This window comes from Sipha flava, unplaced genomic scaffold, assembly GCF_003268045.1.
Source record: "Sipha flava isolate LNK unplaced genomic scaffold, YSA_version1 76_pilon_pilon, whole genome shotgun sequence".
NCBI classification, from domain to species: domain Eukaryota; kingdom Metazoa; phylum Arthropoda; class Insecta; order Hemiptera; family Aphididae; genus Sipha; species Sipha flava.
The window spans coordinates 960,342-986,993 of NW_020273616.1; the positions used below are offsets into that span (position 1 = coordinate 960,342).

The window sequence follows — 26,652 nt, forward strand, 5'->3', positions numbered from 1 at the left end:
ATATGTATGTTATAATATGTGTTATGATATTAAATAGGTATATATAATTTAGATGTGTATTTATAAAATGGTTGACTAAAGGGCCGATGATAATATATGGGCACTACCGGTTTTTAGAATCTGCACACGCCGATGCCCATAGTATAAGTCTTATAATAAGTCTAAAATACTGCATCGTCATCAAACGTGTTACAGTTGCCATTATTTTTTTTAATTTAAATGCATTTTTTATTAAAATTTGTTGTATAGCAGTTTTTAGTTGCACCACCTTTGAATTATTATTTAAGCAGCCTCTTTGTCTGATTTGCCCAGATAATAGTTCTAGATGGTCTTGGGAAAATTTATAAGTAAGAACATAAGTAAAATTTATAGAATCATTTACAAATATTGACCTTGCTATAATAAGTAGGACAGTGCGATTATTTTTTCCCTGGAATAATCGATTATTTAAATAATATTCGATTATAATAGAATAATTGTTTATTGATAGAATAATCGATTTATAATTGAATAATCATAATTTCATTTAGAATCGAATAATCTTACTATTGAGTTATTTAATAATAGTAATAATTAAATAATTATCCTGATTTAAAAGTCTAATTAAATAAAAAAAATATAACAAATAAAATAACATCATCTTGTGTACAAAAAATAACTGTTTACCTTAAAATTCAGTTTTGAGTCTTGACTTAAATCTAAAATTAATATTATACATATTTAAAATGCTGGTTTTGCTATATAATCTTTATTCGCGGATAGAAAAATTAGTTGGCTTGCATGTTCATTTGTTACCGACGATCTATGGTCAGTTAATAACAGCCACCTTTACTAAAAATACATCATCGCGGCAGGTTGCCTTCATCGACGGTTTCCAGAAAAAGAATAACCATTGCTAAAAATAAACGAAAACAAAATCCAAATACACCTTTTAAATGAAGACATTTCATTGAATAACGACAGATTAAAACGGATATACTATATATAGTAAAGATTAAAATTAATCGAAAATAACCATGTTTTTCATTATAATTAATTTAATAATAAAATTTTTTCTTCGATTATTCGATTATTCAATTATTTGACTATTTTCGGATATTTCAATTAATAATCGATTATTCGATTATTTTCGGATATTTTAATTAATAATCGAATAATCGATATAAATAAATTATTCGATTAATTTAATATTGTTAAAAATAATTGATTAATCGCACAGCCCTAATACTGAGTAGTGATTTAATGGCAATGGCAAAACTGCATATTAGCTTTTGTTATAATGTCTGAGGAGTTTGGGAAATTTTAAGGGACAGCTGTTACCTTGAGTTTTAGCAAATAACTACTACCAAATTTTGTTCAAAATCATTTTGATGGAAATGATCACTACATACTTTGCTATATTTGGTCGGGATAAACCCTTTGTGGCCAACTGCATTAATCCATTGTTACGTTCATTCTGCATTTTTCAGTGGAAACCTATTTACAAAAATCCACTTATCAAATGCTAATTTAATACCTATGTATAACTTAATATATTTTGTTTTAATTGAAATAACAAATTACTGAGAATAGTTCAGCCACTAACTTTAAACGAAAGATAATTGATTAAATAACTTAAACTGATGAAAATATACCTAAACTATATGTTTAGTTTAACCACTTGTTTAATAAGTTCCATATTATATATTAAATAAATAAAATTACTGTCGTATACCTAATAAAATGTCTAATGATTACTTACGAGAAAAAGTGTAGTTTTCGAGGGCCTGGTTTTGACCGATTTGTACACAAATTCACACTACAGGTGTACACCATAATGTGTTTGGGTATAAAAACTGTACAATAAATATAATTCAGTAAAGTTACAGCAAAACATCAGAAGACCATCGAGTCACGAAAATTTACCGTTTAAACAAAAAGCAATTTGAATTTTGATTAATTGATATCACGAGGATTAAAAACATCCATTATTTTGTAAATATTGCCCAACCTGCATATAGCAACCAGTCCTCATATATGAGATTCTGTGGTCACAATATACTATCAGTCCTATCAGGATTGAAAGAAAAGTTTCGTTCAAAACCGTCAAAAGACCCTAAGATCGATTGGACCGAGTAGGTACATCATTCAGTTACGACTCGATCATTCGACTGACTTGTTAATTTTGATTCCTTCAGTCACGACCGACCCACCTCTATTACCTATTCATCTTGTACAGTATTCACAATTAGCTGTATAAAAAAATATCCGCTCTCTGAAAGAAACGTAGAAGTTCCGAGTCACCAATTGCCCGGTAAGTTTTCTTCCTGATATTTATTTTTTTTCTAACATTTCAATGCATCTTATTATAAAAATATTATTAAATAGACATACATAATTTGCTTGTGGTGTTAGGTTAGATTGAAGAAGTCTAGTTCTTTGGCCCCGAAGCAATGTGAAAAACAGTTCCGGGGCCGTCGTCCGTTGATTTAAAAAAAAAAAAAGTTCTATACCTTTAAATAACATTTATCCTTAAAACCGAAAGATATTTCTGGTGTATACATAAGTGTGAAAGAAATCTTAAATATATTAAACAGCGCAGATATATAGTTATTACAACACAGGGAATAACAATACATATTGTCAAGTTAAGAAGCATTTATTTTTCAGGTATTTCTATTTTGACTAGCAGAAGAAAGTTGCATTGATATGTTCGAAAAAAAAAAAATTGAAAATAGAAAAAAAAAAATTTCAGGATGAAAACTTACTAGTTATTTGGTGACTCAGAACTTCCACATTTCTTATAAAGAGTAGATATTTTTTTTTTATACTGTAAATTGTCAATAGTGTACAAGATGAATGGATATAATACAAAGAGGAAAGATTTTAATTACATAAAGGTTGATATAATTTCCATGTTCAAAAAATTAATAGTACTTTGTTAAATATATAAAACTGTAAGTATTTATAAATATGAATGAGATACATAAAATCTTAATATTAATATATTGGCTAAAAAAGATTATACATGATGATATTTTATATAAAACTATGGTTTTTTCTTTTTTTAATACCATGATATCACTAATTCTTTAAAATTTGGGTAGGAGTTTTATACAAAACAGTTTATATATTTGGTATTTTTGGTGTTGATGCAATCAATGGTAATTTTCTGTTAAATGTAGCATAGTTAATTTTACTTCCATCAGAAATTTCATCATCAAACTTTTTTCTTTTTTTCAGAGGTATTATACTGAGATTATAGATTTTACCTGTTCTAGTAATACTCATATCAAGATTTACAGGCTTTTTTATTGGTTTCATTGATGTAGTTGCTGAAATAGGAGAATCCAATGAAAAATTTAAAAGAGATTTTTTGTTGCTATCATTAAAACAAGAATATTTTTCTACCAAAATTTTCCATTTCACTGGGAAACCATTTTTGGATAAAGATTCTTGGTATAATTCATCTGGTGATCCTCCAATGATTTTACCTAGTAAACGATATAAACCATTGTTTGTTTTTAATAAATCTTTTTCTTTTCGACATATTATAAGATCAGCATTGTGATGTTCTTCTTCTACAGTAGATTGATCTGCTTTCAATAAAGTGCCTAAAAATAATATATTTAACAATTAAAAATACTAAACATAACAATTAAAATAATAAGTTGTTACCAGTTAATAATACACAAGATTTTTTGGATTTGATTATTTTCATATTCACAGACCACTTTGATAGGTATTTTTCAAGGCGTTTACCATTATTTCCATTAGCATCACTCTTGGTTGTCTTATTTTTATTAGATAATCCAACAGTTTCAAGTAGAGAAGAATCTATGGAATAACAGCCATTATTAATGTTTTTATTTTGATGTGAAGCAAAAGCTGATTTATTCTCAACCACAAGTTTTATATTTGAATATGCATCATTTGGATCAAATGTATTTTTAAAAACAGTTTCAGGTGGGTTCAAATGTTTATGATTACCCTTAGTTTTAGCTATATTATTTTTTCTATGGCTAACTTTAATAATTGTGGTATCCATATTAGATGAACTTTGAGAAACATGGTTTGATTGGTTAGAACGAGGCAGAACTACTTCATTAGATTCAAGTTCAATGTGTACAGATGGCTTAAATGAATTTAAAGGAATAGATTGAAAATTACTTTCAGGTTGTCTAATTGTATTGTTACGGTTACAACTTATTAATGACATAGTGGATGGTGCCCTGAAACTTGTGCATGGTCTTGAATTACTTGGAACCATTTGGGAACAATTTGTAAGCCTTGAAATATTTGTGCCATTTCGTTCTGCTTCTTTTTTCAAGCGATCAATATGTTTAAAAAAATTAGCCAATTCCATTTTAAATGTACGGTATGGTAGTACTTGCAAGAAGTCATGCAATTTATTGCGCATATCTGCATTGATTTCTTCCGAAATGTCATTGAAAAGTAAAGACTCGGATTGAACATGCTGAGGTTGAGGAGCTTGAGGCATTTGAAACTTCGAATTAGATGAATTTGTTTGGTTATTCATTGTGATTTTACTTTGTAATAATAACAAAAAATAAAAGCAACTTTTAAACAATTACGAATTAATTTGAATTGGAAATAACCACGATTAAAGATAGGATCCTATCTATAATCATGAAAATAACTAAAGCTTGCTATTATCTTTATCAATTATTCGATCATTTTTAACGAATGATAAATATTCGAATAACCTTTTATCAATTATTGGTCATACGAATAATTTATTATTCGAATAATTGAATTACCTTGTACTTTTTAATCGATTATTAATTATTTTGTAAACAAAAAATAGATAACATTAAACATGAAGATAATTTTTTGTTTTGTGATTTCATATTTATTAAATGTTGAAGACTTAAGACTCATGGGTCAACGCCCAGGGGGTTTTAAAGCTTAATAGACGATTGCCAATAATAAGTTATCAATGATGTGGGAATTATATCAGCACAATGCTGGTCCTAGGGAGCAGCTGACAAACGGTGCGACCACACCGGGCTCTACGCTTGTATGGGGTCCCACAAATTACGTTTAATGAATATCACTGAATCTATAAATAAAAATAGTATAAACCCAGTAATACGCAAATTGCAACTCGTGTGGTTTTTTCAGGAAATGGGTTGTTATCGACAAAAATTAAAACGGTACTTTCCAATACATATTTATGTACAGGCCCGACTCAAGAGTTAGGCGATCTAAGCCCACGCTTAGGGCGGCATTTAATATGCCTATGGATAATTTTAAAAAAATATTACATTTACTACTACCTACTTATATACTTATATACTTATATACTTATATACTTATATAAAATTATGTGTAGTAAAAAATAAGACTCAAAAAATTGTTTTGTTTTAATTAAATTAGTAGTGGTTAACTTGTCTACAAATGTATTAATCTAATAAATTGTTAACTTAACGTAAATAAATATAATTAACTCAGAATTAAGTCTATTTTGCTTATGTAAAAATAATATTTGATTTAGTATTTACATATAAGAGGTGACAAAACTTAAGTTTGCCTAAGTGTAAGTAAATGTTTAAGCCGGATCCGGCTATGCAGTATTATACACGCATGTACTTGTGAAATTGTTTACTATCGATAACGGTTCAAAATATAGTTATAGTATATATTTAGTTACATAATAAAATAAATAAATATAGATTTGTATAAATAACTAGCTGACCCAACAAACGTTGTTTTGTCATATAAATTATTTCTAGAGAATATTTTGTTAAAAAAAAAAAAAAAATTAATATAGGTGTATAAGGATGTGATATATAAGTGGAAGAGGAGTGCTGTGAACGGTGACGAAATATAAAAATGAAAAAACATCAAAAGTTTATTTTTTTAATAATTTATTAAAATTGATCCTTTAAAGTTATATATATCACTAATTATAACAATATTAGTAAAAAAACAATATCAATCTCTTAATGCAACAGAGTGTACAATATTTTTTGGTATTCCATCTTTGACCAACACAAACAAATTGGATGGTTGGAGAGCACGCCACGCATAATTGTCCGTGTGAAAAACATGATGTGCTCAAATCTAAGCCAAAGACAGACATCGTTTGGCCTTGAGACTTATTGATAGTCATTGCAAATGCCAATCTGATTGGAAATTGAAGGCGTTTAAATTTTATTGGCACATCTGTGGGTATAATAGGGATTCGCGGTAATATATATTTTCTCCTCGGAATTTGCCATTTAAAATTACGGCTTCGATAACATTTTTCATTAATTTTTTAATGACTAATCGCATGCCGTTGCACAATCGTAGTGGGTTCAAATTATGAAACAAAATAACCGGAGATCCAACTTTCAGTTGTAAATTATGCGGTGGCATGCCTGATAAATCCAATGAGTTTAAAAACTCTGTTGAATAATTTGCAGCTTCAGTAGCATCGCAAACTATATCAATAGATTTGTATAACACAAAGTTACCTGGTAACAAATATTATATCTTGAGATCCAATTCGTAGGCGTCTACATTTTTTGCTACTAAAATTGTTCTTTCTACCAGCCACTCATGATCTGTATATTATCAGTGTTCAATGGGAAATATCTGGTCAATGAGAACATCTTGCGAATCAATGATTTTGCAGAAATCGGTCGGTAATTGTATGCATCCCGTTTCATCTATAGTAACTTTCCAATCACCGATATCTAACAATCTTCCGCAAGCAGCTTTTTTTGATTGAATCGCAAGTATCGTAATCGTTCGCTCTCTATCTTTACATACATGTCGACCATGAATTGTTGATAAAGCTCACAACATCGTAGAATAACGTTGTCCTGATCGCATCTAATAATCAACCTTATATATAATAATCCTTCAAACTAACATTCTTGATTGTTTTAGCACCTGTTGCGGGATCTTGTTGTTTAATATTTATGCAATACCAGTCATATAATACCAAAAATTAAATTAATAGTTTTTAAATAGTTTTTAAATAATTTTTAATAGTTTTATTTAATAATTCATTTTCAATTGCGCAGTTATCGACCGGATCAAAAATTATTAAATTAAACTAGGATTTATTAAACAATAGCATTTAGGAGTATATAAAATAGATAAAAACCTAATCGCACACCTACCAAATGTATATACAAAATTTCATTAAAATCGTTTAAGCCGTTTTGGAGCAGTATGGTCACAAACACTGTGACACGAGATTTTTATATATAAAGATTAATAAATTAATATATATGTAATATACATATGTGGCCCCAAAAACCATAAGGCCGACACTCTATCAGCATTTAAGCATTCGTTGAATAAGTTCAAAGTTTTTAGCGTTTACATAAAAAAATGTCTAGCAAAAATTAGTGGAAAATCATAAAATATTGTGTTCATATTATTTATTGCAACTGAACAAGTTAGTCTGAACTACTGAATCAAAACGGAGAACGATAGAATGATAAATTGTTGATTAACCGACGTCATCATTGTAGGAAGTATATTGTAGTCATTAATCATTAGATGGTGAGTTTAATTTTATTAAGACTAGATACAGTTTTTAGAGCAATAGAACATTTATCGAGTGGTAGTGAATTAACGGAAAAGATCCAATATCTTATATATATTGGTAAATACTATATACCAATATATATATAAGATAATATAAATAGTTAATGTAAATGACATCGGAGACCAATTATTTATTTAATACATGTGCAGTAATGGTTATATAAGAATGTTGGACCAATGAAGACCAGCAATTTGTTGTGCATACAACATTCTGGACAGCATTAAAATCATCTTGTATTTTATTTTCAACAGTTGATTTAAAAAAATGTAGTCTTTTTTTTATGCTTCCCCTTTCAAACTTTTATAATTTGGTTCTACAATGGCCATAAATTGATGGAATCCAGAGCTTGAACAAAATTACAGAGGTAATTGGTTCATAGAAATAATTTTAGCCAATGCTTATGAATTGATTCTGTTTTTTCAGGATCCGTTACGATTAGTTTCAGTATCACTAGTTGGTGCCAAAAAAACGGTGACGTTTTCTAAATATTACCATTGATTATATATACTAATCAATAATATACTAGTATGTATAATCAATGGTATTACATTATTTTGATTAGGACTTGACGATGAAGATTCATTCTTCGTTAGTAAAACTCTGTTTTGAGAAGAGCAGTGTTCGACTTGGCAAAATTAAAGAAGGGAGACTCTGTTTACTTTAAAGAAAAATAGCGTCTCCAAGACTTGTTAAGCGTATAATTATAACGTAGTAATAGTAGAAGAACGCTAAAATTTCTAAAAATTAGTTGGGGTACTCCATTTCCCTGCGTCCCCCCCTCAAGTCAAGCACTGGAGAAAAGAGTTAATTGCAGTGAGATTATTGTCTTGTAAAGAGTCAATTAATTCAAGATTATTGAATGAATTTAACCTATAAATACATGTTGCTCGAATAAGTTGAAAATATAAAACTAATGTACGTAATACAAATATTTTTTTTCAAATTCTATGAAATAATAAAATATATTTTTTAAATATTTTATAAATATTTACTTGTTTCTTATTATTTTTTGGAATTTATTTTTTATAAAATTATATACAATATTATATTGTTATACGTCATATAATTTTCGAAAATTTAAAAAAATAATATTTCTAATGTTTGGTACGAATTAAAGATTTTCATGGAATAATTATGTAGTACACCACCTGAAACTATGCATTTTAAGATATCGGTGTTTATATTAGCTATATAGGTAACATTACAAAATTAAACAACGATTAAAAATAAAATTAAAAACGAATTTAGTGTGTAAATAAATAAAAATAATTGTTTCACTTCAGCTTATATTTTTTCCGATATTGTAAACAGCCAGTCTTCAAACTCTGAAATATTTAAGATCAACATCATTCTTCATGATGCAAATATCCCTAGTCTAAATGAAAATCATGATTTCATTAACTTAAAGAAACCTAAACATAAAACTCGTCACCCGTTTAATATAAATAACAGTCACTTATCGTTTGTACCTCAATATTCATCCCCAAACGGTAACTATTTAAAAAAACCTTCAACCCATAATTTTGATGGCATTGAAATGCTACGTAGCAAAAAACCAAAATAATCGGAGTAGCGTAACACCATCCCTTTTAAAATATTATAAAATAACTATAATATTCATACAATTTTTTCGATCAAACTTGTATATTACGAGTATTATAATATTATATTGACTAGCCATTTCATAAATCATAAAGAAATGTAATTTCTGAAATTTTTACAGTCAATTACCGCGTGGCGTTGACTCAAAAAAATATTGGAAAGACATCGATTTAATTTCAATTTTAGATACGTTTTAAATTATCTGTTTTACAGGTACTATTAAGTAAAAAGTGCACTGATTTTAATTGATTTTTATGCATGACAAATCAATTGATTTTGTACTTTTATTTTAGTTTAGTAAAAAATCAGATTTTTACTTTCCAGAATTTAATTAAATAAAATTCTGTCATATTTTTTCATTTCCTATAGAATGTTATTACCCCATCATTTTTTTTACTTTTAAAATGAACAGAGATGAATATCATTAGTGTATTATGAACCTTTTGAAAATAAGATTTCTTTTCATAATTCTTACATATAAGTTTAACATATTTTTGTAAAATTTAGTAATTTTTTTGAAATAAAATAACTCTTGGTGCGCTAATATTATAACAATATATATATATATTATATTATAAAAAAAAAAAAAATCAATACATTGGTTTTATAAATGTAACTGAGATACTTATAATAATATATATATATACAATAGGTCGAAGGTTATTGATGCCTAAAAACATGAAATATTTATTTATAAATAGTTCAATGAAAAATGTCTATTAATAATTTTTATATTTGTATGCCAAATAAAAACACTTTTTTAAATTATTTTTCCAATTTAATTAAAAAAAGTACAAGTATAACGAATGTTTTGAAAAAAATATGCATTCAATCATTTTTACTAGTATACAATTCTTTTAATGGTCATTAAAATAGTCATTCATATTTTAACGCTATATCACGGACAATTGTAGGCGATATTACTGAGTATGACAACAAGCATTGGCCTACACTCTGGCATAGATAATGTATAGGTGTACATATTTGAGAGGGGTGTTGATTTTATTTAGCTTGGACGGCGAGAATAGGGTGCACGCGCATAACTGCAACGAGTATTATTACGAGTCTCTCTTTTGCAGCATGTGATCGTGATGCGAAAGTCGTTTTTATGTTTACGTCCGCTAAAGCCCCGCAGAGGGACGTGACGCGCGCCTTAAATGTCGTTCTCCCCGCGGAATAACGCGAGTCACCCCACGAGAGAACGAGGAAATAAAAAAAAAAATTAAAAACGCGCGTTCGACATCAAGGGGTGGGTGTATTGCTGCGCACTCAGTATCCCAAACACGGAGCTGGTCCGTCCCTATGACGTTTCCAACTCGGCGGCAGTCAGTCCGCCGTCGATCACGTACCACACGTACGGGTTTTCGTTTGTCGCGCGTGCCGTCGTCCAAACGTCCCACTGCGCCGGTACTGCGGGTTGCGTCACGTACACTGTCGCGCCACTTGTGCGGCTGCGTTCACGCGCGAACTATCGCACCACGTGAGCTGCCGGACGCGTTTCGCTCTTGCTGTACGGTGTCGTCAGCCGTATAGTAGCCTATAGGTAAAACTGACTCGGCACACGCGGTTTGGCACAGGTACGCATGCGCTTCCGCGTCACACGTGTCCACGCGGTTGCGACATCACCACGGTTAAACAACATTATTGACCTTCAGGCCCGTCGTTTTCCACTCCTTCTCCCACTTCGTTTTTCGCGGTCGTGTGTTTTCACTTCGTCGGCCGTCGTCATACACGCGCGCGTTGCTACGACGCGTAGTAGTAGTATAAGAAGTAGTAGTAGTAGTAGTAGTAGTAGTAGTAGTAGTAGTAGTAGTAGTAGTAGTAGTAGTAGTAGTAGTAATAGCATTATTAGTAGTGCAGTACACTAATACGGCCGGTCACCGCAGTGTTATGTGCGCACGCGGTACACGTGTACACGAATCCGTGCGCGCTTTCTGTGTTGTTGCCCCTACGCACGCTTCCGCCGTATTTTGAATATTCCGTGAACCACCGACGTCGCCGTACTGGGTGTTTTGCCGCCAACCGAATCGAGGATCGTCCCGCTCCGTTACCGGACAATGAGTGTTCTCCTTTGATCCCGTTAGAGGGTACGTAAATAAATCTCATGCATCTCTTAACGCTCACTACCGCATTAACTCTCACGCATTTTTTAGTTCATTTCACAGCTTCTCGTTATCGCTGTGTTGGTGGTACCTATGTACTGCACGTGCTCGGTAGGTACCCGATGATCCCTTCGCAATTATTGTTTTCTACTACACGTAGACGGTTTTTAATATCGTCCCGAAATTTTGATCTAAACTATTCCGAATCAGAACTTCCCATCATATCCATGTCTACGGATCGTGTCTCTCTTGCACAAGCACGATCAGTAAAATTTGACTAATTTTATTATCGATTAATGTGAGTCTAAAGTTATGATTCCAACAAAATGACGTTTAGAATTATCCTACTATAATTTAGATAATTTGTAATTATATTCGAATATGTATCATTAGATGATAATTATTTATATTCTATTTTGAAAATCGAATTTTCTTTCACATTTGGTAACCCAGTATTACATTTGTATATTTGTCATGTAGACGATCTATAATACGTCTATAATTCCGATGATCCGATATCGTTTGCAATAATCGATAATTATAGGATTATTTTATTACCATGTGTTCCGACAGTAGTAGCTTTCATGGTGATACAGACAAGGTTTGCATATATAATAGTCAATATATACTACATATTATATGATAATAGTTATAGCACGAATAACCCGTTAAGTTTCACAAATCTATAGTATACATTTAAAACTTAAATAGTTATTAATTTTTTGTTTTTACTTTTTATTCCTCTATGCACTATGTTGTCTGTATTTTCAATTTACAATATTGCATCATAAATGCATGTTATTCTAAAAATCACTTCTTTCACTTTATGATAAGCTCTAATTGATTTAATTATATATCAGACACATTATAGTTATATTATTGGTTTTACCTTTTTTTTTTTTATAAAATTCATTTTTAATAATTGTTTTATAGTTATTTGAGTTATAAAATTTGTAGTACTTATACCAAAAGATACAGGCCTTATATTTTCATATTTTATTTACAAAACACATTACTACGTGCAATCTATGGCCTATGATTATCGATTTCTGTAATATCATCTGTTTAAATATTTTCATTAAACAATGTGTATAAGTGTTGTTACTACAACTAAAGAACACATACTTGCACAGGCGACAATTATGTGGATGTGTGAAACAATCTATATTCTCCGTGTTTTAAGTACTTTTATAATACTTATTCAAATTTTATGGTTGTACTAAATTTTTATATTATTTTTATTATTTCTTATTTTTTCTATCCATTTTACATTTACAATATGATTAAACAATTAATTTAGAAAATTAAACGTTAGTTGACACTTATTAATGATTTTAAGCAATAATTATGGGCTAAAGATATAAAGGTATAAAGATATATATTAAGTATAAAGGTATTAAAAATATTTAGACAAAACATACTTATTGAGAATGAATGTCAATTCCGTAACAACACGCAATAATACTTGTTAGTTATACCTGTATTATAATTAATTTATAAAAATACGTATTCATTGATATTTTAATAATATGTATTAAAAATGAACGATCATGAAAATTGAGATTATCAAGAATATCAGATGAATTGTTATTTTGAGAACTATAAATATTATTCTCTGTCTATGCCTTAAAATTTTAACATAAATATTAAATATAAGATACAACAAATGGAAGGCTTAAAGATTATTTTGGATTTAACTTTTGTATGTTCGAATATATTTTTAAAGCCTAGCTTGATTGAGAACCACTGGTAAATTCACGATCTAATCAACACTTGCCTCGGCATATAATGTGCTACTTAGGGTAATCACATCCTGTCCAATAAGCAAGATTGTGTGACCGCATTCACATACGCGACTTACACTATAGGTGTATGCGATGTTAAAGAAAAAAAATCGTTGATTGTACAGAGAATTAATTTTGTATCCCTCCCCATTTTTTACACTTTCAATGCATTGCCTAGGGACGCGGTTTTAATAGACACGCTACATCAGTTTCGCTCTAATAAACCGACAATAACAATACATGTATTGTAATACAATAAATATTTAGGATGTCCACCTCCTAAACTGTCAGTTGACGCTCTCTGGAGTTTATGGGTGAAACTTTCGAGAATTATTCATTGTTTAAAGTGTTCTACTATACATATGATATGATACCTAACAAAAAGTTAACGGCTGATTATTTTATTATAATTACTTCCGATTTTGTTGGTTAATATTTTGAATTATTATGAAAAATTTTAGTAAATAATGTTTATATATTATATGTCTTATAGTCATAAGTTAATAATGATTTTCAATTAAATATTCAATTATAATCACAGCCTACTTTTATGTAACATAAACTATTTTCTATTCACGTTTTAAGTTACTACGAAAATATAGTAGATAATATTTGAAATATTTATCCCATTTGATGATAATTTATTAGCAAAAGTGAAATTGTTTGGTGTAAGTATAAAGATTTATGTCCGAATGGTGGCTTAATGCCATACTATTCTAGAGTTGGCAAAAAATATGAATTATTCAAAAAAAAAAAAAAAAATGAAGAATAAATAAAAATATTGTTTCATATTTATCTTTTTATTTCAGTCGATAATTTCTTTTAACATTTTACGACTTCAACTTTTTTTTTTTTTTACCTAATTTAAGAATTCTTGCAATTATACAGTAATACTAACAATATAGTAAATTTTAAAAATGAAACATTGATTATATTGACCCTTTAATTTATACATTCTACATATTTTCTAATAAATTATTTAACCCAATGTTAAATATTTTATTGAAAACAAATCAAAACCCTAAAATACCAAAATAATACTAAAATAGTACAATTAAAAAACTATGATGATAGTTTGAAAAAATTTGGTTATAAACAATTTATTTTTTACACTTAACATGTCGCTTATTAAGAGCAAAAACGAAAAAAGTAACTATTTTAAAAACACATTTTATAAAGTATTTAGCTCAATCAATATTCTGAATATAAATATTTATTTTCCATGGAAATGATTCGTATAAACCGTACATTAATTATATACATTAGTAATCTCTAAAACACTTCATACATAAATTAGTGTATAGTATTATACTATATATACTGTATTAATCATTTATAGATATTATAAGCCATTAATTAATTATAATATAGGTAGTTTTTTCGGCATTTAGAATTGTTCCCATCATCAATCAACTGGCAGCTGTTTCTGAATAATGGAGGATTGTGATTGTCGACCGTTGTTTTATAGTCCTAGTCATGGATGTTAGGCATTGTTCGTTTTCCCCTATTACGTATAATTTGTTAGTGCCAATGATATAGGAAGTTTAGACTCTCCTTAAAGTATTTGTAAACCCTCACAAAGTCTATCAAAATTTGAGCTAATGCTGCCTAACGTTTATTTAAAATAACAGCATCATTCTATAATATAAAATACTGGTATAATATGTAATTTACATATATTTTCAGTGTAACTTTCAGTGTCACGTTTATCGAATCTTTTTTTAGTCGAAATATTTATTATTACTTTTTTTTATATTATTATGTTTGACAGCTACTCAGTTTAATTTTAATTCATTAGCTTGATAAATTATTAAATAAATACCATGGTAGTCTGTATCCTAAAATCATTTATGTTTATAAAAACGTTATGATACTTTTTAATGCTTCAAGTAAAGGTTAACTATAGATTAACATTAACACAACAAATACAAAAAAAAACAAATTCGAATAATATTCAATAAATGCATGTAAGATATTATTATTATTTTGTAGTTGTTTGAATATTTATTAAAATTAAGTATATATACACAATGAATTAGATAAAAAAATATAAAAGATATTTCTTAATTTTAATTTGTATTATATTAAACCTATTATAATATTGTTATATTATACAAAAAAAAAAATATTTAATAAAATCCTATTTTGTTAAAGTAAAATAAAACATACATAAAAAAAGTTATTTAAAATTTAAAGGAGTAATTTTAAGGGAAAAAAAATCTCCTGTGCTCTTGAATGTATTCCATTCTTCAAAGAGGGTGAAGAACATCTGAGGATGACTCATATACAGTCACCCTTATGATGGGATGCTTTATTCGTACAGTATATGGATGCAAGTAATTTTTAACCCTAGTACCGACCCTTCTAAATTGAAATCATCACTTAGTATATGTACTTGTGAGCAGTATGTATGCATTTTACTTTTAAGAAGTTTTTGTCAGTGTTTAATAATTTCTATCTTATATTAGGAAAGTAACTTTAAATAATATGTTAAAAGTATGTTAAAATTATAATTAATTATTACGTCAAATGATGATTGATTTGTAAATTTTTTACATTTATAAAATTACTTTATATGTAAGTAATTTAGATTCACAATTATGGTTTCTGAAATTCATTACTGAGTAGTAATATAATTAATATATCTAATTTTTTACTATCAAAATTTAAATAATTATTGATTTTATTATTTTATCTAGAATATTATTTGCTGTTTCATACTAATAGTAGTAGCTGCAGACACTAATACATACGAATGCGGACCTATTTATATCCTGTGACAAACATGGTATCACTGTTATAGTTCAATTAATATCAGAAATAAGAAATTTTATTATAAAAACAACAACTCAACCAACCGAAAAAGGGATTTTAATTAGTTTTTTATCAATTATTTTATTTTTATCCTCACTAAATTTTATGTAGTAATGATTAAATTACAAAATGTACCCTAAAACCGAATTGTATACGTACAAATAAATGTATAATAAAATACAATATACTAAGACACCATTACTGAGAAAGATAAATAACTCGTCAAAAAACATACATTTAATTATTCAGGGTTAACTAATTTGGCAAACGTGCGTAAACATTTAGGCCAACAGTTATATTGGTCAATATTAAATTGTGTACGTGATTTTTTATTTTTGAATTGACGAAAACATGGATGGTAACTTGACCTAGTTAATTTGATAGATTACTAAAAGAATCCTATTATTTTATCTTTACATTATGTAAAGATCAAGTCTGAGTATCTTTTGTATGACATCAATATCATTGTATAACAATTTATCAAATGGCTTACGAGGTCTGTTCAAAAAGTTCCCGAACTATCGTTTCTAAAAATAGAAAAATTACATTATTGTAAATGTTATTATATCAAAATAAAATACAGATAAGCAGCTATCTTTTCCATTAAATCTCAAATGTTTATTGCTATCGAATCATTAACTGTGCGCGTTCAAAGTAGACGAGTCGTGTGTATTGTGCGATTTTTAAGATGAGTAATTTTCACGAACAACGTATTAATATTAAATTTTGTGTTAAACTTTGTAAATCTTTTACTGAGACTCACAAAATATTGCAAAATGCTTATGGTGATCAGTGTTTAGGACGTACACAGTGTTACGACTGGTTTAAATGCTTTAAAGACGGTCGGGAATCAGTTGATGACGACCCACGTTCAGGACGTCCGTCGACATCGACAGACGATGCTCATGTGACAAAAGTCAATGAAATTGTGCGGTCTAATAGACGTTTAACTATTCGAGAAATCGCGGAAGATTGTAACATATCGGTTGGTTCATGTCATGAAATCCTGGTCGAAAAACTTGGAATGCACCGCGTTGCAGCAAAATTTGTCTCTCGGTTGATGTCGCAAGATCAAAAAGACAACCGCGTAACAATCTGTCAAGAATTGTTAGATCGCGCTAACGATGATGACATGTTCATGAAGCAAATTATAACGGGTGATGAGACATGGGTCTATGGCTATGATGTTGAGACAAAAGTCCAATCATCACAGTGGGTTGGTAAATTTTCTCCAAGACCAAAAAAAGCTCGTCAGGTCAGATCAAACGTCAAAGTCATGCTAACAGTTTTTTTCGACAATCTGGGAGTTATTCATCACGAATTTCTACCTGCAGGACAAACTGTTAACCGATGGTACTATCTAGAAGTATTAAAACGTCTTCGAGAAAAAGTGCGGAGGAAAAGGCCTGAAGTGTGGAAAAAAAACTCATGGTTTCTTCATCACGACAATGCTCCGGCGCACACTTCCCTGTTAATTCGTGATTTTTTGCGTGAAAAATCACATGACCGTACTTCCTCATCCACCATATTCTCCCGATTTGGCACCAGCAGACTTTTTTTTATTTCCAAAATTAAAATATCCGTTAAAAGGACAAAGATTTTCTACGATAGACGAAATAAAAGAAAATTCGCTAACGGAGTTACGAGCAATTCCAGAAACCGCTTTCCAGGATTGCTTTCAACAATGGAAACGTCGTTGGCAAAAGTGTATTAACCAAGAGGGAGAATACTTCGAGGGTGATAAGTCTCAATAGCTTGTAAGTAAGCACCATAAATAAAAAATTGAAAAATTCGGGAACTTTTTGAACAGACCTCGTATGTTATGGTGCTGTAAAATTATTGTGTTTGAGAAAGAGTATTTTTTATACTTGTTTTGTAATACATTTTCGGGATTGCATGGTTTATTGTTTTTAAAAATTTAGAATTTACTTTAAATTTAATAAGATTAGAATTTATACAATGTATATTTGTATAATTATATTACTTACATGAAGTATATAAATATTTTTTATTTTTTAAAAATGTTTTCTTCTAATATGATTTCTAAAATAATATATTTTTCAAACAATAAAAACTTTCTCTATTGTTAGTATTTAATTTACGATATAATACTTAGTTTAAATAATATTTTAGAATCTAAATTAATATAAATATTATGAGTAGTTAATTTTATTAAAATTAACCGCTTATAATTTTATTCTGTTTCAAAATTGTTTTGATAATTGTTGTAAATTTATAGTTGAACTTTTAATTTCATTACTATACAATTCTAGGTTATGGTCATAAAGCCTGATAAGACGCTGAATCTAAATGTCCTTGTTTTTTAATTTTACTTCAATGACAGAAAATTAGAAATTATATTTACATATATTCTGCAATTTTCTAATAGGGAATGTGAAATGGGAATTTTTATAAATTCTATATAAATGTTTATTGAAAAACTTCATCCAACATAATAAATGGCTATATTATAAATCATACTTAAAATATTTATATAACTATACTTTTAAATAATTATTCTTGTATTTCAAAACACTACATTATACGAATTATTATAAATATTAATGTTACATATTTAAAATCTATCAATAAGTTATATTAGTTATTCATAAGGTATAACATATATATATTTTATCAACTTTTTTGAAATATAACCTAAAATCATCATTAAAAGTTGAGCAAAAATGTAATACTTGTATTAATTATTTATTTCAACTATATTTATAATTAATTTATACTGCAGTTTAAATTAATTCATTTAGATAATTTAGTTTATTAGACATAAAATGTTCTTTTATATTGTTCCTGCTGGTATATAGTACATTATATAACAAGTGTTAAGATTAAATTATTTGATACTACAAAATAACACCACTTTCCAGTCTACTAATAAGTCAAAAGAAATTAACAAAATGTAATAACAAGTTAAATTATTAATAAAAATAATATTTTTCACATAGACTTAATAGAAATGTATTGTATATTGTAATATAATATGGTGATGATTATAGAGACAATTAAGTAGGTATAGATTTTAAAAAGGATCTCTTAAAAAAAATCATAGAACTTCTGAGATAATTTTTGCGTATTATTGAAGTACAAAGTTTTAATTTTATATAATCATGCTCGTTTAAAATTTAACTTAATAAGTATTTATAAATTATAAGCAACATTGTGTTGTTTATTTAAATAAAAAATTTATTAACAGGTTAAAATTGAAAAATATTTATTTATTAAAATCTTAATTGTCTGAATACTGTTTAAAATACTAGACCTATGTATATTTTTATTTAAAGAATTGGAATGTTTAATCTAATACAGATAATTTTGTATATATAACTGTAAATCATAGGATGTTTTTTTATCATTGAAAATAGCTATAGATTTATTATATTTTTTTTTGTTTAATAAAATAAAAATGGAATGACATAATTTATGATTTTTCAAATGTTTATTTAAGTAAAAACTATACACATGATACTTTGGCTTTATTTAATGTCATTCTTTTAAATACCACACTTGTTGTCATATATTATGAACTTAATGTTTTAATATGTTCGTTAGCTTAACTCAAAGTATGTTACTATTGAGAACATTGTTAATGATAAACCTACATATTGTACGCATAGGTGTGCGCAGATCTGTATTTCAGGGGGTTCCTACAATACTTTTGGGATTTGTCTGAACAAAACATGTAGGTATATTTAATACATTTTAATGTATAAATAATTAAATAAACTTAACTATAATTTGTTATAGAATATTGTGTTATATTATCTAAAATGAATGTTTATCTTGAATATCGTTTATTTATCTATAATAGCTTCAATTATTTATGATGTATACCTTAGTAGCTGTTTATATTAACATAATAAGTTTTCACACGAAAATTTAGATAGTTTAGTTTAATTTTTTATATTATTTATTTTTTACCAAATATTTTAGAATAAATTACATTAATAAAAGCAACATGAGTTGAAGTATGGGCCATCACTATTAGCCTTAAGTTATTGTGCCCCGTTTACAACATTTCTAGGGACACACCTGTACTCGTAGTGCGCGCAACTATGAATGATATTCTAAATAATCATTAAGTTATAGCATTGATTATAGAATATTCTATAATCAATGGTTATAGTTATAAGTGCAATTAAAAGTTGGTTCCTGGAAATATAATACATAGGCAACTAATCATGCGCATATAATATTTAGTAGTTCAGTAATAAATCAATAGATGGCGAAATGCTATTTAATTATACAGATATATATAATTTAATAATTGTGAATTATTATTTTAAAGAAATCATATTTTATATAATAATTTTTTTTTATTCTCAGTGCTATTATATTTTAAGATTGTCTACATATTATTTAATTTACCTTTATATAATTAAAATTTTTAATTGTAAACAATAATTAACTGAAATTTAAATGGAATTTCCTATATTTTTGAAAAGTGAAGTTATTTAAAATTATTTACTGTAACCAGTTAATAAAATTCTGTTGTAAATTTTATTATCAATCTGAATATATGTGATGTCGACTTTGATTTAAATCAAGTTAATTACTTATTGGTTATAAAGTTATATTTAAAAAAAATTGAATATTTTAACAGTATAATGTAAATTATATGTACATACTAGTACATGCAATAATCTTAATTTTATTATTTTAAAATCAAATAATAAAATTTATAAATATTATTATATTGTTATTGTTTTTAAAGAACTTATTTAAAGAAGTATATTCACTTTTAATCTATATTTTATAATTAATCATCACTCGTATTTTATTGTAAATTGGTTTGTATATGTTTAAAAAGATGATATTAGTTTGTAATGTCTGAAAAGATTTAACACAGACAATAGTCCTATTTACTTTTCAGTAGGGATAAGCATTTATGGTGATTGGCACCCCTTATGACTAGTTCCTAGCCCCTTTAAAATTTTAATATGATACCTAAAAGTTATTTATTTGTTCGTGTTATTGATGATGACTTGTGTAGTTAGGATTTTCCCGATACTTAGGGTTTGATTTTTAAATTTTGTTTTCATAGTCCATAGTATACTCTAACTAAAAAATTAATAGTTAATAGGTACTTGTTTCTATGTTTACAATAATAATTATTCTAATCAATAGCTTAATATTGTTTTAATATTTTTCAAGTACTAACAATACATTGTTAGGTATATATTTATTTACTCGGATCATATATATTACACAAATAAAATGATTAATATTTATTTTTTTTCTTACATGGAATTTATTATATCATATATGAAGTAATTTTTAGTAATTCATTATATATACATATTTTTTGGTTTATGATTTAGGTACGCAAACTTTTTAAATATTTTAATAAATATTTAAAATTATTATTGAATGTTAAAATAAACTTAAAGGACCAATAAAAAGGTAGAGATTAATCATTGTACCCATTTGAAAAATTATGATTAGAGAATATGTTATTTAAGGTTTTCGTAAACATTTTTTCTGTGTTTGATGATATATCCAATGGTGCAAACCATTTGCGCCCATCACACCTTTTTTATAACACATTTGCACCCAAAATCATGATCCATTTGCGCCCGAAATATTTTTAATAAAAATGTATTAAACTCGTATAACGTTGCCAAACTGTACTCTGAAATAAAAACAATACCTTTTAAAGTTAATACTATTGTATATATTATTTATTAGTTTTAACTATTTTTAATTTTTACGTCACACTCTCTTGTATACGTAGTGCAACTTTACATAAACTACAAATCATTAACTAGAGTATGATATGTGAGTTGCGAGTGTATAAAAATGGATTTTAATATAATAAATCAGGGTTTGAAACCGCTCCTGGAAAAATTGGTTACCGGGTCTAGAGAACCCGGAAATTTTTTCAGAACCAGTTGCCATTCTTCGTGGTTCTTAGAAATAGCGGTAATCGATTTCTGGTTACCAAAATAACTATAACAAATGAGACTACCGATTATCTGTTTGAAAGCGGTTTTAAATCATCAAACTTATTGATAACCACTTTTAAACCGGGTTTTCGTTTTTTTTTTCAACAGTCGATTTTCTTTTATTGAACTTAAATCTTAAGTACTCTTAACAAAACATTTATGCATGTTATTGTGGTATGACTGTAGGTAAGAATAGGCACAAAATAAAAGAAAATACTACATAATTACATAAGTAAGTATACTTATATCTTTTTTTTCTTTAAGATACATAAAAAACTTAAGAATATAAAATAAATGATAATAGTTTGATAAACATGAAAAAAATTTAAATACAAAATATCCTATCCTAATCAGAGTTCAAACCTAACACTTGAAAAATTTTAAATAATTAACAAAAAAATTAATCTGTGTATTTCATAGTGCATTACTGTATAATGTTTACTTATAAAAATATTAAATATTAAACTTAAAAAAACATTAAATTTTCATACCCATCTTATTTGCTCTTATATTAATGATTTCATTGAGCAAATCAGATGGTAATGATGATCTACTTATTAACTTGAGCCTAGAAAAGGTACGTTCTACGGTTACTTATAACAGTCCAATCTTAAATAACTTAATAGTAATTAATTATACGAGTATAGCTAAATGCCTACTAATAATTTATATAATAGTATAATATAATAATCTACTTAATTTAAGTATTCATCAAGATAAAAATAATCTATATTATGAATCACAATGGCAACGTTGTAAGTGAAATGGGCGCATATGGGATATAAATCGACAGGTAGTACTTTATCTTTCGGGTGAATCTATCCACATCCCTCGGGGCGCAAATGTACTACTCTGGGGCGCAAATAGGCTGTAGCCATATCCAAGATATTTCCTATACGTATTGAAATAAATTTAAATATTATCCAAATAAATAAACTCTGAAAAGAAAATATTTTATATTTATATCAGACTTTCAATGATTATAAATAAAATGTGGTTGTATATAATCAGTTTGAATATATGGTAGATTATCTAAGAACATGTAAGGCAAATAAATAAACATAATTGAAATGCCGATTTATGTCCTGTGATAACCATTTTAGATATATTAAATATGAAAGCTCCTATATATAACTAACCTATATATAACTTAACTATCTTAATAATTTTGTAAGTTTACTAATTTATTAAAAATGTTATGTTTGTTCGTAGAAATATTTCAAGTTTTTTTGAAATGAGACTGGGCCGAAGATATTTTGAGCTCATGGTTTCCGTTATCAGTCCATCATCGGATCTCTATCATCATAGTCCTTTAGCACCTTTAGCGTCATTTGATTCACCTGGTTCTGGGATTGAATCGACCAGTACACAATCGGAAAAGAACTGCCCATTTAGGGATTTCATATTAAATGATGTTTGTATTCAAAATTAAATTTGAAATTAATCTTAAGTGTATTCTTATTTAGACTAATATACATATATTTTTTTTTTATGTAGAAGTGGAGACATATATTTGACAAAGTAAGTAAAAAATATTTCAAGAAACCATAGTTAATGAGGTTTATTGTTGTAGTTTGTTTTAGTAAATATTAACGTTTGTAATATTTGTTTCCAATTGGGAAATTTGTAGTATGATCCTGAAGGTTTTGGTGAAATTCCTTGGAACGATTTTTTAATGTTATTGAATTCGTCGGATTTTGTAAATTCAATCTCTCAAGAGAAACGCGATGTTTTCATTGAACGATGTCGTCAATCGAATACATCAGCTATAACTTTTCAAGATTTCGTCAATATCGTAAGTTTTTTATACGTTTACTCGAAAAAATTATTTTTTTAATAGTGCATAACTTGGACCAATAAGAATGTAATGAACAATAAACACTAATAACTATATTTATATACATAGAAATGGACCGAATATGTATATATCGAATAATATATTTATATTTATGACTCATTTTAAGATTACTATTGGTATGAACTCAATTTTTTTGATGAAAAATTGAAATCAATCACATATGTATTTAAATTTTATGCGGCGTAAAAAACAATAATGATCAATATAAATGTTTAAAAAAAACTTAAGTGGTAGAAAGAGAAACTAGAACAGACCGAAAAATAAAAAATAAAGAAAGAAAGAGTATACTTATAGTAGATAAATATTGCATGATGTGTAAGACATCCATTGGTGTCACTAGGGTTATATTTTGAGGGTCCATCATCCAACATTGCACAATTTATTTTAATTTTAATTTTATAATGATAATTATTTACTACCTTTAATAACAAAGAACGTTAAGATGCTTTAAAGTCGATACCATAGGTAACCATATTAATCTTATTAAGTTTATTTTCTTTATAACAATTGTAAAAATATACGTACATATACAAATTATATACTCAAAAGTATCTATCAGACCAAAATTTATTTTTATTTAACTTGCAAGTGCCCTAATTTTAAAAGTTATAAGTGTACTGCAGATTATACAAAATATTATAAAAGTCAAAATAATAAATAAAACATGAACAACTACAAATTATTATATAAAATTTAATCTTTGATTATTTAAATTATATATATCTAATTTTTTGCAAATCGACCTATATTTCTATACATGTCTAAAAATGTCCCAATGGATATTCATGAGAGCGTGACCATTGAGCCTGTTTTAGGCCATTTGTGTACGCAACCAAGTTTTAAGCTGTTGTAATGTTGAAAAGGATCTTTTAGCTGTTGGTACACTGCAGTGGCGTATCCATGGGGTGGGTTTGGAGGTCAGAACCCCCCCCATGAAACCTAAGATAGTAAATTAACTTTTACATGAAACACGGTTTTTTCTTTAACGTTCTTATATTTTAGAATTTTGACTTAGAAATCATATTAATAGTTTGTATAAATATTATAAATGGTTTATACACACGCTGCACACACACACAAGTCATAATATTATGATCATATTTAGATACTTTACTACACGTACTACTTTGATAATTTTTGCTTGGGAACATATTATTTAGGTTTTCTACAACGGTTGATTATAAATCGGTCGTCTGATCCCGATAATTGAGATAAAAGCGATATCATTGTCTGTATTCAAAGTTTATTTTGGGTATACCTATTGCATTCGCGACTCGCCGATCATGGTGCTTGTGACCTTATTGTGTAAAACTTATAGTTATATAGTTACAGTTAATAGTTGGTCGTTGCCCGTTGATGTTTCACTGTTTTACTTACTACTCGTTTATTCGTTTATATTTGACATTTGTATTCCATTACATTTCTTTTATTTTAATTTGACATCATTCTAAGACGTCTAAACATTCCATTATGGTAAGATATTTTTAAAATTTAATTTTTAGTATACCTAAGTGATTGGACAGAAAATATTCAAATATCTAATACTTATGTTCCTATATTAATTCCAAGCTCCTTAATTGTTATTATTATAATGATTTATTATTATAGGCGAATTCTCTAACAAATAAGCAGACTAGGAAAATTAATTATTTTTTTTTAGCTGAGTCAAAAAAACTAGTGTCAACCAGACTTAAAAATACCGATATCAATACAAATAGTAGTCAAAATGATAGTGATAAGATTAAATATACAAAAATTTACTGAACCCCCTCCCCCCCCATAAAAAGTTCCTGGCAACGTCACTGGTACACTGAATGGCAAAGTTGCTAAAATATGTATCGAAGTATGAATTGTGGGAAACATATCGAGTACCTCTATAGCTGTTTCTGAAATCATAGCTCTACCGCCATTTGTATTCACATGTTTCCACTTGGCTAGCCACATATCATACTCGACTTTGAAGTAAATCCATTAATAACCAAAACACTACCGTAAATCTCCAACAATTTTATCATATTTAGTTTGATTTTATTTACTTATTCTAATATTTGTAATGTTTCAAAGTTCATTGTGACAGGTATCAAGAGACGTAGGTCAAAGTAGTTGATGATATCTTCTGAAAAGCGGATTTGTAGATTATTTAGAACAGAATTTAAGATTGGTAAATAAAATCCTTCTGGATTTTGATCTGAATAAGGGTGATTTGCTTTTTGAACTGATATTTTTGCTATTCGTTGTTTGATGATTTCAATTGTGTTCTTACTAATCAATTGAATTTAAATTTTCTTTTTTTTTCACGTATAATTAATGTAAATTTGTGCTTAATTAAGAAAAAATTAAAAATTGTAGAAGTTAAGGAATCGATGTGTTTCGAATTTTGCAGAGACAAAAATAGTATAAAATAAATACAAACATGAAATTCCAATTCAAATGGTAGAAATTCTCAAAATCATGTGACAATTTTTTGACTGAAGACAAATCGTGAAGATGTGATTAATTTGTGTTTGTAACGGACAATGGTTAAAATGGAGAAAGAAAGGCTGGTCTATTACTCTGTATGTTTTCTTTGTTATTCGTCTGAGGTCCTACCAAGGAATCTGCACAAAAAAAAAAAAGGACAATATAATTCAGGGGCGGTGGAAGGTTTGTGAAATGTGAAATGTTTAGATGTCAGAGCCCCCTCCCTAACCGTTCTATCGCGAGGGATGTGACAAAAGACTTAGTGGCTTACCGTAATATATTATTACTATACTATGTACACTCGGGTCGTATAATATTTTATACATTTTTCATTAGTTTTGAGAATATGTACAGCGGCGTCCTCTATCCGTATGAATATCGTGTCAAGATGTTGTGACTTTATGACGTGACCACGGTCACCGCTACCTACTACGTATTATATGTGCTCGTGGTGTACGCTACCGACTATCGCGCACACGCACACACACACACACACACACACACACACACACACACACACACACAC

General features: G+C 27.9%; 2 protein-coding genes and 2 long non-coding RNA genes across 6 annotated transcripts in view; 2 read left to right on the forward strand and 2 right to left on the reverse strand.

Moving 5' to 3' along the window:
* Positions 1-654: 654 nt before the first annotated feature.
* On the reverse strand, positions 655-1,921 carry LOC112692733. The gene is made up of 3 exons (XR_003149430.1): positions 1,742-1,921; positions 1,392-1,476; positions 655-895 (listed from the first exon to the last, which is right to left on the reverse strand). It is a non-coding gene; the product is annotated as an uncharacterized LOC112692733 (long non-coding RNA).
* A 209-nt stretch (positions 1,922-2,130) lies between these two features.
* On the forward strand, positions 2,131-3,865 carry LOC112692736. Its single transcript, XR_003149431.1, has 3 exons — positions 2,131-2,293; positions 2,650-2,936; positions 3,787-3,865. It is a non-coding gene; the product is annotated as an uncharacterized LOC112692736 (long non-coding RNA).
* On the reverse strand, positions 3,022-4,628 carry LOC112692734. Of its 2 annotated transcripts, XM_025567506.1 has the most exons (3): positions 3,658-4,628; positions 3,391-3,593; positions 3,211-3,314 (listed from the first exon to the last, which is right to left on the reverse strand). In XM_025567506.1, the coding sequence occupies exons 1-3, from the start codon at positions 4,517-4,519 to the stop codon at positions 3,300-3,302; spliced, it is 1,080 nt and encodes a 359-aa protein (XP_025423291.1). In that variant the 5' UTR covers positions 4,520-4,628; the 3' UTR covers positions 3,211-3,299. The 2 variants fall into 2 exon arrangements, with proteins under 2 accessions (XP_025423290.1, XP_025423291.1); XM_025567505.1 differs by having other exon boundaries at positions 3,022-3,593.
* A 5,835-nt stretch (positions 4,629-10,463) lies between these two features.
* The window catches only part of LOC112692664 (protein rhomboid-like), an 87,830-nt gene continuing 71,641 nt past the window's right edge, over positions 10,464-26,652 (forward strand). The window contains exons 1-4 of one of the 2 annotated variants that reach the window (XM_025567400.1): positions 10,464-11,238; positions 23,021-23,222; positions 23,306-23,329; positions 23,439-23,603. In XM_025567400.1, coding sequence (XP_025423185.1) covers positions 23,043-23,222; positions 23,306-23,329; positions 23,439-23,603 — 369 coding nt within the window. In that variant the 5' untranslated portion in view covers positions 10,464-11,238; positions 23,021-23,042. The remainder of the gene's footprint in view (positions 11,239-23,020; positions 23,223-23,305; positions 23,330-23,438; positions 23,604-26,652) is intronic. The other variant, XM_025567401.1, reaches the window with a different exon arrangement.

What these genes read in the sequence shown, in the direction of transcription:
- LOC112692734 (XM_025567505.1), bottom strand. Translation starts at nt 4,519, where the DNA reads ATGAATAACCAAACAAATTCATCTAATTCGAAGTTTCAAATGCCTCAA. An exon ending in ATCTTGTGTATTATTAACTG is followed by an intron (nt 3,594 to 3,657) that starts GTAACAACTTAT and finishes TATTATTTTTAG; the next exon opens with GCACTTTATTGAAAGCAGAT.